This window comes from Anopheles funestus, chromosome 2RL, assembly GCF_943734845.2.
Source record: "Anopheles funestus chromosome 2RL, idAnoFuneDA-416_04, whole genome shotgun sequence".
NCBI classification, from domain to species: Eukaryota; Metazoa; Arthropoda; class Insecta; order Diptera; family Culicidae; genus Anopheles; species Anopheles funestus.
Genome location: NC_064598.1, coordinates 51351724 through 51368352, shown reverse-complemented (window position 1 = coordinate 51368352; position 16629 = coordinate 51351724). Strand labels below are relative to the sequence as shown.

At 37.8% G+C, this 16629-nt stretch overlaps 1 protein-coding gene across 8 annotated transcripts in view; it reads left to right on the top strand.

Annotated features, from left to right (window-relative positions):
- Positions 1-16629, top strand: part of LOC125761659 (oxysterol-binding protein-related protein 8) — a 30099-nt gene that overhangs the window by 6251 nt on the left and 7219 nt on the right. For 5 of the 8 annotated variants that reach the window (XM_049422995.1, XM_049423001.1, XM_049422997.1 and 2 more), the window contains exons 3-4: positions 1626-1733; positions 15448-15503. In XM_049422995.1, the coding sequence (XP_049278952.1) occupies positions 1626-1733; positions 15448-15503 (164 nt within the window). Of the gene's footprint in view, positions 1-1625; positions 1734-13747; positions 14616-15447; positions 15504-16629 lie in introns of those variants that run through there. The other 3 variants (XM_049423000.1, XM_049422999.1, XM_049422998.1) reach the window with 3 other exon arrangements.

Sequence of the window (16629 nt, the reverse complement as noted above, 5' to 3'; positions counted from 1 at the left end):
TTTTGTACCACATCGTGAAATGTTTTATTGTCCGAAACTTTATGACAATCGGGCTTTAGATAGTCATACCATCGCCTATGCGTGCAAGCAACACTAGCTACGTTACCTATTTATTGCACCGAGAACGTGCCTTAGTGAACGTTTTGCCGTTGCGCTTGACATTCGTTTTGCAAACAATCTAACCGCACGGTGTTTGCCCGCTGGTTTTGACGTGTGTTTTGTTATTTTCAAGATTTATTATTCATGAATTCAAATTGTTTTTCGCTGTCTCCGATGCGTCCCCGGTACCCGCTCCCATTTCTCGCCTTGCGTCTATCAACCATATCCAGGTAACTTGACTCCCCACGTAAGCGAACCTTTCCGTCGTCCGTTGGAAATGATAAAAAAGGGGGTTTGCCAGGTTTGTTAATCTGGCCGTAGGTTTTTGCTAACGTGGAAAAGGATATGACACCGTGTGTCTGTACGGGATAGGTTGCCGCATGTAAAGGAAGCTGCCGCTGTCATTGGAGCCGCGAAATGACACAGGACACGCTAATTAGTGCCCCGAGAAGTATGCTCGAATCTGTTGGTTTTTGTGCCGCTGACAGTTGGAGATGACGCACTGAGGGTTTTGTTGAAGGAAAGCCAAATACGTTATGTTTGCCCAAAATAGCGTTATCACACTGAATAGACAAAGAGATTTTATTCAAAAATTAAAATTGTATATGGCTGTTATTACACATAACGTTTGCTTTGGAAAAACGTTTATACCCTTATAAAACGAAATATGACAATGATGCATTTAAAGGTATTAAGTTTAAATTCGAATTTGCTGTCGCAAATCATTTGACCATTTGAATTTTGGGAAAAATCTCAAGAGAAATGCCGAATGCAAAATTTTAATGCCTGGCTTTCTTTGTTTTTTTTTATTCGAAACTGGATAATTAGTAGTTTTAATACTTAAAATTTTAAACATTAAACTGTACACTAAAAATATTAAATAAATAAATCTTAAAATCAATGAATTCCTGATTATTCCTGAAATTCCTTTTTTGTGAAGAATTTCTGTTGTTTAAATATTAATTTATTTCAGTAGAGTTTTTGTAGACTTATTCAATATATAAAACGGATGTACTAGCGTGATGTTTTAAACATATCTAAAAAAAAAATATTCTTTTTTTTGACGGTTGTTTCTTTCAGTAGATAAAATTAATAATATCTTGTTTGTAAAATTATTTTAGACATTTACATAACATTTTGCAAATGTTTAAAAATATATGAAACACACATAAAACGTTTTCAAATATCTTCGCTACAAATATGGCCCAGTTTTCTATGCTGGTATCTCTATGCTCTTCATACTTATATTTATAAATGTTCCTCTTCCGGATGAAGGTTTTATTTATAGCGTTTTTGCACAATTTTTCCATTCGTTCCATTCACTGTCGTCACCTAGAACCATGTGTGCACCATATATTTATATATACTTTACTCATCCTTCGTCTTATGTTTGGTTTTATTTCTTTTTTTTTTTCTCACTTTCTTTACGTCTTCATATACTCCCATTCAACTGGTCGTGTTCCGGTCATGTTCCGGTCGGTTCAATCGGTTGTTACACGTTTCCGTATCGTTGCTATCTGCCGCAGACGTGAAGACCGAGGAGAAGAAAAATCGCCGAACTTCGCTGCAGATGCTTCTGCCCAAGCTTCCATCGAACGACAGTGCCGGCCCTAGCCCGGGACCGTCCTCGCCAGGTGAATTGAACGATTTTCCTACCAAACTAGTCCCGCTACAAACTAACCCAAACCGGTAAATCGGTTTGCTCTAGCTTTTACATGTCACCCGTCCCGTTTGGTTCCTTCGGCGTGGTGTGATTTTTCTGCTCTGCTGTTGCTGTGTGTGTGTGTGTGTGCCTTGCCATTTTCCGGTCGGGATCGTGGACGCTCGGTTGTTGTTTGGGTTTTGTTTGCAAACGTTTGCTACTTGTTGTGGTATGTTGTGGTGTGTATGTTGGTGATATTGTTTCGTTTTCCTATATATGTGTGTTTGTGGTGTGTTATGCTCAGTTTAATCTTTAATATGTGTCGCATTGCTGTGTTATATGTTTCTATCTACATTTACTCTGCTCTCGTATTAAATGTTGTAATTTTTTGTTTTGTTTTTTAATACCTTCGTAGTGTTTATTTGATCATTAACTTTTGTTATAAAACATTTTTTAGTTTCGTTATTTGTGTTTGTATTGATTAACCGTTCATATCTTAAATGTAGCACTGTTTTCATTCTTCCACAGAGAAGTTTATAATTTCGATGTGCATCATAATATTTTTTATAAAATAATATTCGTAAATCTATACCTTTATTTAAACAGTTATACAATTCTGGGAATTTTTGGGAAGTTGTATCCAAGGGTTTGTATCTACATCAACTTATATTTTTCTAGAAAAAAATGATATACAAGGGTTTTGAGTTTCAGTGGTAAAATACATTGATTACTATAAATTACTGATTCTATACAAAGCTTTTTCGAATGAAATATCCAACATGTTGGATAGCTTTGCTAATGAGTGAATTGAAAAACTTTCGCACATAATTAATTTCACCTTGCACTCACCTAAACTCGATAAAGGTGAAAATGTTTATATCGACATCTACTGATACATATTCCAGTTAAACTTGAAAATAATCATAAAATCGTTTCAACTTTGCCACATAAAAGCAAAAACCCTGTAATTCGAACTACAGGCCCTAGCTCTAGAAAGCTATTTCTGTATAATTTTCATGTTTACCTGAAATGTGTTAAGTTAAGTTTGAGAATACTATAATTTATTTATTGAAAGTTTAGAATATTTTAAGAATAAATATTACAAAAACTGCGGAATGATTTTTCATCTACATATTCCTGCAATACGATTAAATACCATTTTCACCATAAAGTGCATTAACAGGCAAATTTGGTGAATGTTTCTATCGTGAATGTTTTTTTACTACAAATATCATGTAAGGTGGATCACAGAAACGCTCCAGTCATCTTGTTCGACCCACACTTCCGGCTCTGGAATGAGGGAAAATTTAGTTTTCTCTGTTGAACTACTTTGAACAAGAATGTTAACAATTTTTAGGCATGCCAATTTACATTTTAAACGCCAATTTTAGTAAGATGGGTTTTCCATAACTGTTACATTAAAGTTGCCTACACTCAATTGTGTGGCTGTGTAAATATCGTTCACGGTACACTGGAGATGTAAATTGTTTTCAACTGATAAGTGTTATGAACGCCCAGAAAAAGATTAAAAGCCAAATCGTTCAATAAAAACCAACCTCTAATATTAAAACGAACGAGCGATTATGCTTAATGAGATTATTCACACAATCTTCCACACAAATTTTTTTACTTACGCTCCCGTTGTCGACGAGCTTTTTTTATTATTTTGTGTCTTTATTTTTTACAGCCATCACTTCTGCTGGTATACGCTTCCGTGCCTTTGGAAGAAACTGAACCAGAAACCACCGAGCACCAAGTGCGAAAGACGTGGCGAGTTTTGTTTAATTACGGTGAAATGATGATCCACCCGCACCAGCGTTCATTCGGGCGTGGAAATGTTCTTAATTTCCTTTTGTGAAAAGTCTTCAATGGGTGGGGTAATGGGCCACGTTTTGTGTGGTGCCTTTTCTGCTGCTTGATGTGAAAATTGTTACATTTCGTGTTGCTTGCGGAGATTGGCTTGTGTCTGTGCACTAGATATTGTTCTGACTGTTTGGATGTTTTTTTGTGTGTTCCAGGGCCGTTTTTGGTGGAAGTTAGTTCGGTTATTACATAATCAGCGAGTGTGTTTCAGTATTGTTTTTTTTTTTATCAAATTCTAAACTTATTTAAATTGCTAAATATCTACATGACCCTTAAATGGCGTTGAATTTTGCAAGCGATTTTTGTACTCACCTCTAGACAGAGTGATCTGACAGTATAATATTTTTGGTTTGTTTATGTTCCACAGTCGTTAAATGCGTTGGTTAACACTTATTTATGAACCATGCTGTGTGCAGACATTTCCCCGTGTTCAACCTACGGCTGTGGTTGGGGAAATAAACATTTTCCAAATTACTATCGACCGCCGGCGGAGCTTTACAACTCGTGGGCTCGTACAGAGGTTAGCTGCAGACCGGATAGGGCGGCTTTTACTTGCGGTTGGGGTAACCAAATGGAACAAAAGCTGCATAAAAAAAACATACACAAAAACGCATAAGCACCGAACTCCCGTTTTGCGTCATATCGATGGATTCGCAGTAAGAACATGTGTGGCACACTGGAGTGTTGTTGGTTTATGGAAAGAAAAAGCCATAATAATAATAATAATAATAATGCTGAATACGGCAAGAAGCAACCTTAGCGACACTGGCATCTTGGTGCGTTGTTTAGCCGGCATTATGTAAGGGAAATGGCTACTGCCGTGGGGTGGCAAAAAAGAAGCAGAATGAATGTTTTTTTTTGGTACAAAAAGCCTACAACATGGGGTTTTGCTGTGTTTCTGCTGTCTTGTTTAGAGTCTTGTGTAAGCACCGTATGTCACACTGTGTCGTTGAACGGGATGTTTCAATGCACAGTACGGACGTGTTCATGACGTCATGGTTGTGGGTTGACATAAGTTCATCATTAGTGGGAATGTTGCTCTATTTATCATCGTCACCGAAGCAACGATGGTCGCCTTTTCCAGTGCCTTAAAGCTAACCAAACCGAACCGAACCCTGAGCCAGGTTTATGTTTCTTTCTGCTGTGAGGGCGTCGAGACGTCCCCATTTTATAGGGGGTTTCGTTTCTTTACGAACGGCCGTATGAATGTCAAGAAAAAACAACCCCATGGAGGGTTATTCGAGACGCCAATGCAACCATGAAAGATATGTTTTGGTGTTGCAGAATTGAAATATGTTTTAATGGCGAAGCTTTACGTTTGTGACTGTAGCATGTGAATAGAGGCTTAAGAGATATTTTATTTCCCGCGATACTAAATATCTTCTTGTTTTATTCTTAGTTAGTACATATTTATCGAGTTTGTAAGTTATTTATATTTATATAATTGTACATGGTTTTATATTCAAATTTTTTTGGGAAATATTTTTTTAAATAATTTTTAAATCGTTGTGATAGTTAAATGAAGGTGTGTTGAAAAATTTGAACCTTGAAAAACTAAAAATTTTCAACTCAATCATCATTTCGGTGCCACTGTCGATGATTGCATAATCATCAATCGTCTTTCCGTTAAAACTGTTCTGCTAGAGAAAGCAGAATCAAACCATAATGAAGAAATAAAGCACGAACGCAATTTACGACCCATCCTAATACACCAAAGATAGCCGTTCTGGACCACTTTATGCGGTACGTCCGCAGGTGTAATCTTCTTCTGTATTGACTTGGTTTTCATGAACTAGCGACCCTGCCACAAAACAGCGATGATCAGTCGCGTGGATCGAATCCATTTCGTTTCGAACGTTGTTTAAATGAAAAAATCGGAAAGAATAATGTTTCCCCCCTCTGATGTTTGATTGGCCAACTCACTTGAAATTGGTCAACGTTTGATCGTTTGACGAGTGCCTGAGAATGGAAGGTTATGTCCAAGCCGGTGGGACAGATAGCTTCCGTAAGCACTTTTTTCCATCATCATCATTATTGCTGTTGGCTGCTGGTACAGCGATAAGATCGTCGCTGTAATCAATGAAGCAGTGTTCTTTGCCTTCGGGGTGATGGCTTTGGTGTCTATCGTTTGTTTCCAAGTAGATAGGCGTGCCTGTCTTGTCCATACAAAGTGTCGATAAAACTGCATTGAAGGGGATGCTTCAAAGGCGAAATTGATTTATTGTTCCTTGCCGTTAGGTGTTGGACTTCTTTTATGGCGGTAAAGTTCTTTAAGCGCCTGTTCAATCAAAGCCTCCTGATAAGGGGAATCCTTTGGTTGTATAAATTTGCGCGATTTTGTATACTCTTTTTTTTGGTTAGGCGACCGCTAAGTTGATGTATCGATTGACTGATTATCACATTGAACAGTATATTTTTTTTATTCAGAAGTCAACTCGCTGTCAAATAAATGAGCTCAATTGTTGATATGTTCAGCAGTGGTCAAGAATTGGGTGAGCTATCAGGTGGTTATAAAAATCACGAGCATCTTATCATGGCACCCTGTCAAAGCTGTTCAAGGCATATCAAAAGCTTGATAAGGAAGACAGGTGGACGAATACCTTTTGATCAGATTAGATATCACAATTGTTATTTGAGTGATTGTTAGTGTATGGTTGGTAATGATAATTGTGTATCTATCATTCTATTAATTTTAACTTCTTCAATAAGTTATCAAATTTATATTGTATAAATGAATTGTAAAATGTATTTAAGCATAAAGCTTCTGTTCATTTCGAATCCGAACACAAATTATTCGCCATAATTAGGTCAACTTGCGACGCAGAATAATCTTTTAAACATCAAATCAAAGATATTTGATTGTAGTTTATATAGAAATATTTTTTTAACACACACACACTTAACAGAATTGTTGTACGAATGCGCGGAGCTTTCTTTTAATGACATGCATCAGCTTCCGCACATCCGCATCGTCGACTTCAGCAGCTTTTTTTTCCCCGTTTTTAGCTATTTGTGCAGCCTTTTCGGTTGATTTGTCTGTTTTTTTATTTTTCTTTTCAATAGAAATTATTGTATATACACATATTGTATGTATATTGTTGCTGTACAATTCTAATACTTTCCTACAGTAGTACTAGATGTTTAAATCTGTCCAGAACTTTACTGGACCTTTATGAGAATTGATGAAAAGTGAATGAAAATTTTCCACACACTGTTATTTTTTTAAATTTTTGAATTGGCAAATGGCTTGCCACATCATCATTTTGCTGATAAATTTATCTTCAGAAATGTATTTAAATTTTTTTGGAAACATCGTCCTACGCTGTGACCTGATTCTAAATGGACAGCGCTTTAGATGTTCCAATGGTATGGTATTCTATGTAGAATTTAGAGCAGCACAGAAAAATTTTTGACTCCGAATGTCTAAAAAGATAGCGAAACTGCCCGGCAAAGTACGTACCGCAGTTTACCGGACTCTGCAGATTTAGCTAGGGCCAATCATACATATCATGAGGATGAAGATATATGATCGTGTTCCTTCTAAAAAAAGTCTCTTTTTAGCTTTACAGGAATTCAGAAAAAGCATTGAAGAGGGCTTGATGCCGACGATACGTAAGATTTCACTGATATTCTTTCAAAAGCGCAACATGTACAATAATAGTACCGATTACGTCATTTTACCAAACTAACTCAGCATTAGCAAATGAAATTGGCTCCAAAGAATTTCAAATCCAATGTAGCTTCATTCTTGAACGGACCTTGCCAGAATAAGGCAAATTGTAAAGAGAATTTGCCCTACAGCCGTTAGTTGTACGAAGTACAGATTAATTTTAATCATGGATATCTTCGTCTGTAAAATTCTTCGACTAACAAAAAAAGAAGTTTGGTAGACTTGACTTGCATTTGCCAAAACAAACGTTACGAATGAATGACTGAGTGAAGATGCAAACGGCTTGAGTGAGGAGTGGGAAAAGAATGAGAAAACTTTGGAACGTTTCAACTCGAACCGTTCTTTTTCCTTCGCTTAAGGGGTAATGGATGAATCCAGAATGTCTTAACCGCTTGCAACAATCTTTTGATACGGCTTCCGAGTTTGCTGTTATGAAATTCATTTCATTTCTCAATGTACAGAAAGTTTCCTGCGCGCTTGATCAGTAAGAAATCTGAGGTGCATGGAAACTCCCAGAACATTGTATAAAGTTTGAAATATCAAATAATTCTTATAAATCCCTACAACAATCACGTTCAATAAAAAGACAAAGTTTCCGCCGTCTGTTATATTTCCCTTGTTATCACTTGAAATCTTTGCCCAGTGCACGACACTGTACAAGACAAAATTGCAAAGTGTCTACTTAAACAAGCAAATCACTAATGCAAATAACAGCAAACTTGTCCATTTGCGGCACTGCTGCACAGAAAAGACAAGGTGAGTCTTCTCCATCGCTATCATGTTTGTATTTTTTTCTAAGCTGAAGTGGAACACGGCATATGCTTGATGGCTTTTTTCTTTTTTTTCTTCACACACAACGGAAGTATCATCCTTGTGCGTTCAATGATACGTACGATACGTAATCGAACATCGGTACGAAATACTTTCTCCATGGCATGGATGGCACCGATGGAACAGCGGACAACTAGTACGACACACTAGTCGCGGGTGCTGTTGTAGCGTGACTGAATAATTTAAATGTATTCAAATATTTAAAACGTCCCAGGGTGCGAACCGGACATCGTTAGCGAAGAAAATCGCGCCTTCTAAACCGTTGCTGGAACCGTGTCCGTATGGGGCATGTGTTGGAGCGTATATGTTTCAACGAATTGCTAGTGATGCCCGTGACTAACAAGTCTTTGAGTTTGAGCTACTCGGTGCCTCAGTGCCCATTAGGGAAATTAGTTTCGTTCTCAACTTTATGACTATTACTCACTGGATGAGTAGAAGGCAAATGAAGGCTAGGGTCATGTTTTGGTGACATTTTGATCCGATGGCGAATAAACCGCAACGCCCTTTGCGTGATTGTTTGCCGTAGTGAAATAATAATTTCCCGAAAAAATGAAATGACAAATAAATCTATTTTAGATCCATGATATGTATAGCTTGTGCAATAAAATTATGATTATGACCATCTTTTATGTATGAAAAGTAAACAACTCTCCCCACACTGATGGGCGCTTGGTTCAATGTCAAGAGGAATCATTTATATCCTCCGTTATGCTTTGACTTTTTTATGCTAAGCGGTGTAGCAATAAATCGGCTTCTAAGGCACGTTCTCAGCATCATACATCTCGTGCACGGTTGAATGATGACCATGAAGAACCTCCGCCGGCAACATACCTGGAACGTTTATAAATAGGGCCCCTGATGAAACAAAATGAACTCTTCAATAATGCAGGTGCTTAGCTGTGTTTTATCTACTGTTTACCGTCTTGATACAGTGCAGCAGTGGAACTGCAGAAGAGGTGTTGCTCAGGTGATGTTTTGCATAACGAACGTGATAGATAATGCGAGACACTAGAAGAGTTCCTATGGATCGTTCCATATATGAGTGCCGTTAAGGCAACGAAACACTTAAAGAGCTGTTGAAAGTTTATCGTCCAGATAAATTATGTGTTAAGCATGTGCAGCTACAAACACATTCGATGACGTTAGACGTCATAAGTTTAATCCCGATTGGGATGTGTCTTAGTTGCTGAGAATTGTTATCTATCTTTTCCCCCCCAAAAAAAATGTTTCCCTGCATTCGCAGCACTCACATTCCAAGCATGAGCTGATATCGATAAGTGTTAGATAGATGCACATCGGTGTACTCTATATTAAGAAACACGTGAACCATCTCTGCGTTTACGGTTGAGCTGACAGTTGGATTAGTTGCGACCAGACAGGCATAGAGCATGGTTCAATGAGTTCGCAACTTTTTTTTACTGGATCCACAGGAATTCGCACCGAAGACCGATAGGGAGGAGATTTTGCGGGTTCGTTTTGTATTTGAAATTTAATCAGACGTCGGATTATGCACATATTGAAATATTTGGGAGAGTGTTTTCCTGATAAAAAGGGGATTAGAAATTTGAGATTAAATATAACATCCAACGTAAGGTTCTTTTATAAAAATTGTATATTTGTATAAGAGTATATTTACTTAAATGTTTAAAGACTTTAATTTATATTCTACTAAACTTTATTTGAATTGTATTTTTAGCAATTTTTTATGTTTTTCTGAGGCATCCAAAAAGACATCCAAAATTTTTACACTTTTGAAGTTCAATATTTAGATGCGAATGTTCTGAAGAAAAAAAAAACTGTTTTTTTCCAACCACTGATTGAATGTGATAATTGAAACCGTGAGGTGATGGGTGTTAATTTCACACAATGAAGGGCAGCACATTTATCTAGCGAACAAGCCTCACTACTATCGACACACGATGGATGTGGGAAATCACAAATCACATCCAGCTGTTGATGTACATTTTTGCAAAATCGTTCAAAAGCAAGACAATCCTTGAAGGACATCATCGATCGTGGTGGCGATAGAACCGTGACAGAAGATGTGGGAACTGTCTGCTAATATCCGTATGTGTCTCATATCCATTATGTTTCTCTATTTCTCTCTGTGGGCGTGTATTGCAATGATTTTGTACCTGATCTAGTTTCCATTGCTCCCCTTTATTAGGCCTCATCCATCGATACTACAATTGGCGCTGCTTAAGCTCGAGTCGTACGGCCGCGTACGGTACGTTAAATTTAAAATGTTTCCTACAAGCGTACTATCCCTCACTGTATGGTGCGATAGTGGCACGTGGTACCAAGTGGAAAGAAAATACACCTTTTGCACGCCTTAGCTTAGCCTGCCACCCGCTAGCCTTCTCGCATCCTCGCATTTCTGTCCCTAGAACGGCTTCACTCGTAGGATCGCTGGTTGTATCACACAGCGTTTCTGCAGTTTCACACCTACGCTGTATTATAAGCGACACCCGACTGCACCTAGAGCGTGTAATTGTATGACGTCGATGATGATGGTGATGATGACCTTGTCTATGATGTGGGTGAGGTGAAGGCCTCTCCATACAGGGTAGTGTGTCACCACCCAAGACCGTTCCAGATGTGTGTCGCTGTCCCCTGTGCCCCCTGTGTGTTTAGCGAGAGAACGGTTGTCATTTACTGATTATGAGGTATAAGATAATGCACTGTAATCACCGTGGATGGTATACCACTCACTTCACCTTTGGTATCAAGATAGGCGAGGGTTAAGGGTTGCAAGTGTTATTTTCACTATTCTGTTTCCATGCAGGTGATCACTGTGTAAGAAAAACGGAAAAGTGTGCTACGTCAATACAATATGACAAATCTAAGATAAATATTTATTAAAGACAGTTGCAAAGGACGTTTTATTATTTAAACACTCTTTTTGAAGATGGCTTTTAATTTATTAAACAAGAATGGAGGTATTCGAACTCGTTATTTGTTGTTTTGAACCATTAGCAGCAGTTTAGGAAAATAAATCGTATAGATAATACTTAGTCGATTATCTTGTAATTTTTATTTTTAATCACTTACTTCCCACACAGCATGTTTAATGTTTTTAAATGCCGTTTCGTTGTGCAGGATTTTGTGCGCAATTTATAAACATCACATTATACCAAAACTACTCATTTGTACCGTTTCGAATGGTTTCACACGAGTTTTCATACTTTTTGATGGAACGAAAAATTGAATACCGAAGCGAAAGTGTGTGTGTGTGTGTTTACACCGTTTTAATAATATTTCTACGTGCGTGCTTCCGGGCGGTTCGCACACATGCATTGACAAGTGTTTGGAGTTCGAAAGCGTAAAGCAGAAATTATTGTCCATTGTTTTTCCGGAATGTTATTTGGCACTTCAAGAAAATTTTGTAGAAAGAACTTTTATTCGGTATGGTTAGAATGGTAATGAAAACTTGCTAAGGGAGCTAATTAAAATAAAATGTAAACAAATTTACAGGCAGTAATTATCAAAATCAGGGCAATTTTTATTTTGAGAGGCTATTCAAAATTTCGTCGAAGATAATGCTCGAATTGATAATACAATTTCTTTAATTAAATTTTGTTGTTATGCTAAACGATGCACAGGAACTTATAGAAATTTTTCATTAAAAATTGCAAAAAAATGTTTGTTGGCATTTTTAAAATACTGAAAACATGACCAAACTTGAGTAAAAAAGCATAGAAAAATAGTTTGTAAAAAATAATGTAGGATTATGAAAATAATCTAAACTTACATTTTTAAAGGATAATTTGGTCAATTTGCATAGAAAAATAGCAACGAATATGCCACCAAACGACAAAACGTATACAGACAAATAAACTAAAAGGATTATAAAGTCCAGTAACATACATTTTGTTTTAAAATACTGCTAATGGCAATAATGAAAAACATTTGTAACTGAACATTTGATAGATATTTTGCATAAGAAAAACAAACAAATTCAAAATAATCTCTAGTTAAGTACTCGGAAACGGTGTGTACACTGAGTAAGAGTGAGTGAGTTAAATCCTGCATGTGAATTTATGGTTTCAACTCAGCATGAAGAGTTTTTTACGAATCATTTACTCACTCTTTAGCGCTTTAGCTCACTGATTCGCTGCACTGACTATCGTTTCAAATCACTCATTAAAAGTGTGTAAGTATTTTGTTAGTTTATTTAAATCACTCACTAAGTCATACGGACGTCCTTATTGAAATAAAAAAAATCACTCAATAAGAATGAACAAATCTATCTTGTTAATCCTTTTGAATTTCAATCACTGTTTTGCAGTGATTGTTGAATTTATTCGCTACACTTTTGTGCAAAAGTAATTTATTGGAATTTATTCATTTGATTTTTTTTATCGATGGCAGTAAATTGTTTTATTATTCAGTTTTATGGTGCGATATGAATACAAATCGAATGACAAAATACGAATGACTCGTATTGAGTGATTTGAAATACCAAAGAGTGCGTTGTCGGAAGAGAGTAATCAAAAGATTAATTAAGAGCATTTTATAATTAATCTCAAAAGAGCGAGCAAAAGATTAAAATCCGTACAGCCATTTTTTAAGTGTGTTTTATTCTATGGAATGAATTGTTGTTCTCATCTCTAGTGCACAGTAAAAACGTGACACAATTTTAAATTAATTAGTTTTAACGTTTCCGAGAAATTAATTGTTCGAGAACTTTGGTAATGGGGTGTGAGTAATTTAATTTAAAAAATGGAAGAACATGTTCTGTATAAATTGAAACCAAAAAAAAAAATTAATGCAATTTACAAATCAAACTCGTATCTTGTTCGATAGTTGTAACGCTTGAAGCGATCGATTATCGATTGATCTAATGTGATAAAGTAAATTACACATTTCTATGTACATTTTTCTATTGAAGCACTGCAAAAGAAGCTAGATTGCTAGAATTCGTAAGGAAATTAAAAAAAACAAAAGCTTTACTTTGGAAACCTTTGACCCGCGTTAACACAGCCCGCGTTAACAGTTAATACAAAATTTACTCCACTTTAGTGTGCGCTGATAATGTCCGATGCAATATTCATGACTATTTTATTTCACCATCTTTCATGTGGGGCAGGCGCCCTTTAGCGAAAGGCGAAACGCGCGAAAGCGGATGAATCGAGAAAGCGCCGAAGCGTGGATTGAGGGTCATATGGTAATTAGTAGACGATTAGTAGGCAAGCGGCGAGCGGCGCTCAGTCCCACTGTATACCGTGGGGCCACTTGAGCGGTCGGCCTGCAGTCGAAATTGTAGTTTCGAAACCGGCGACAAAACAGTTCTTCCGTGCGCCCCCGGTGGTGGACTGCGCTTCGGCCTGCGGTCAGGGTCGGGCTGCGTGTTGTCATATGGTGTATGTACAAACACACGTACAGGCCGTGTATCGGAGCGCATCGATATCATACCCCAACATTCGTTCGCTTCCGTCGCTGTTAGCACCGACTCGGCCCAGTGCAGTGGCGCTAGTGGTGGTGAGTAGTACGACAGTTTCCGTGTCCAAACCACCATCCCCAGACAGTGGGTTCGTAGGGACTGACGCGTGGTCAGCTTCGTGTGTTGGCGCTTAGTCCGCTTGCAACCGTTTGACGGGCGGGCAGTTTCCAACACAGCGAGCAGCGCAATTACCGTCAGCATCGGTTTGCTGCTTTGCCCGTGATCTTCTAATTCCGTGGAGACGATATTTTGATAGCTCACACACATGATCTCGTTTCGTTTTGCCAGTGATTGTTGACGCGCGGTTAGGCGTTTCGTGTTTCCCAAAAACGTGCCAAAAGCGACAAACGCGCATCCACTCAGAACGCAATGAGAGGCGATTTATCGAAGAGTATCGTGCTGAGTGGTTTTTTGGATCTGTGGTGTAAATAACAATCTTGCGTCATCTGCCTCTTGGTGCGTCAACGAAACGAAATAAAAAAACACAAACAGTGTTCGTGAAGAATTTTAACAAAACGTCCCAATCCACCCTATGAGCGTGTAGTTTATAGCGCGAGAAGCATTTTAAAATGCTATGACAAGAGAACCAGAGAAAGGATCGTGTCGGTTGCGATCGTCTCTGAAGCGGGTTCCGTTCGTCCGTCCATCTGGCATTTTGTGCGGGCGTTGTTTGTTTATCAGTTTGGATTATTCTTTCTTGCGAATGCAAAAGGGTTTTCACCCCTTTTTGTGGCTCGGTGCATCTTAGTGCGCAGTGTAGTTTCCGTGCGGTAGAAATATAAATAAGTTGAAGCAAGTTGTGCTGCTAGCAGAATAGAGAAAGGGCGTGTAAGACAAGTTGCTGTGATCAGCAAACGGCAAACAGTGATGGATAAGTTTTGTGCTAAATGTCCCGTGTGGTGTTCCGATTGCTCATCGCTGTAAATAATCAACAGACCGTTCATCAAAAAAAAGCACACCCGATAGATTGTTTATGGTACACGAGACACGAACGGCCCAAAACAGTCAACAAACGATCAACGAACAAGCAATGAATGGTATTACTGTTGCGACGGAAGCTGATAAAGGTCTCCGGAATCTAGCTTTCACCCACCCCATAAGCGTTTGATGGAAACTTTAACCCAAAGTGTGATAAGTGCACAGTTTAGATGTAGATTTGGGTGTATTTCTTTGTTCTGTGTTATTTGAACCATTTTCTATGTTTTGTATGCAGTGTGGCTTGCGTGCGCTTGATTGCGTGTGTAGTGATTAAACATTTTTGTCATCTTATGTCGCGTTACCTCCTCGTCGTATCAACGCCGACTTGTAAACCACAGTGTGTGTCGGGGGGTAGTCATTTAATAAGTAGTAGTGCGTAGCGATCAACAGCATCATCATCAACAGTGTAGCTGTTTGATCTATAGTTTGCTACGACGTAGCTTAATTGCTTGCAAAAAAAAAAAATTGGACCGGATACGTGTCCGTGTTGTACAGTAGAAATGCGCGAGCGTAACACAGTCGAGCATGTTGTCGGATTAGTTGTTTTTCTGTGTATTGTAGCATGAGGTGAAGAAATCTTGTCTTGTTTCGTATGATTTTCGGCAATTGCTCTGCTGCCGCGTATTTGTTGTGTTGTTGTGATCGGTTCCTTCCCTAGGAGTAGACGGCAGAGCAAAAGAGCAAATAGAAAAAGGAATCCAACAAAGCAAAGCTAAAAAATAAATAAACAAATCCGGGGAAGCACTAGTTTCTTCCCTTGGTTGGCAAATGGGGCAAAACATCCTCCTTTGAAGACACGCAGCAGTAACAACGACAGCACACCGGCGCACTGTTCGCGTCCTAACAACAACCATATCAACAAACATCCACCCCAACACACATCATAGAGGCAGACTGTATCAATTATGAAATTCTTTCTAGGAATCACGGGATGGAACGACAACAGCCCCAAGATCGAGTCAGGCTTCCCAGACAAGGTGAGTGTGCGTTTGTAAATGAATAAATAATTTGTTTTAAATGTTCTCCATTTTTTATATTGAAAGTAAGTTGAAAAATGTATGGGTTGAAACTGTAAATTATTCACTTTCCCCCACATTCTCTTTCATTTTGTTGTGGTTTGAAGATGGGCAGCATTTTATAGGCCAAAATCAATCAATTACATTCTCCAGTTTTGGTAAATTGTGTAGAGAGGATCCAACCATAGACCAGTGGACTCTTTGGACCTTTCAGCAATGCTCCATCGTCGTATATGTTCCATACCAATGGTTCTCTTGTTGAGGGTTTTCCACTAATTGTAGCTTCATTTGAACCATAATGGTGGTTCGTAAAAATAATCGAATAAATTCTACACGTTGCAGAAATTGTCCTTGCTCACAAAGAGAACTTGGGATCCACATATCCTATATGTGTTACCATCGACTGGCTATTGATTTTTCGCCAAATGGAAAGTATGACACACATTTCCACATCGTAATCACATGAAGATTTAAAATCTCTTATTTATTCATGTGAGGTTAATATTTCATATATCTATTCCAGGTCGATTCAAGAATGTTGATTTTATTGTTTTGCACATAAATGTTTGACTTTAAATATTTGGGATTATTTTTATATTAGTTTTGTTGTTAGGCAGATTAGGTTTTAGCTTTTCTATGACGATTTGGAATCTCTTAAATTTCAGCAAATTGTTCAAATATTATTTAAATTTAATTATCAAAATTTCACACATTATTTCCTTAAAACACATTTCAAGAGTTTGGAGAATCTTTGCGACTACTGATGCAGACAGTTTGGACGGAATATAATACACATCCCGATGAACATATGAACCAATTAAAAACAGAGTTGGGGAATATAGAATCTGGTATTTAATTGAATTTTAAATCCTGTTCTAAAGCGCACCTCTCTGAATGCTTTTTAATTGTATTAGGATGGTTGAATAATGAATAGGAAAGGAAGTGATATGCCGGTAAACGAAATCGATTGATCCATGTTTCACACTTGTGCGGTTGTTTCTACCGTTTGCAGTATTTATACTAATGTTGTGCTTAATGAATCTTTTGTGTAGATTCATTTATATTAATTTAAAGTGAAGATTTATTC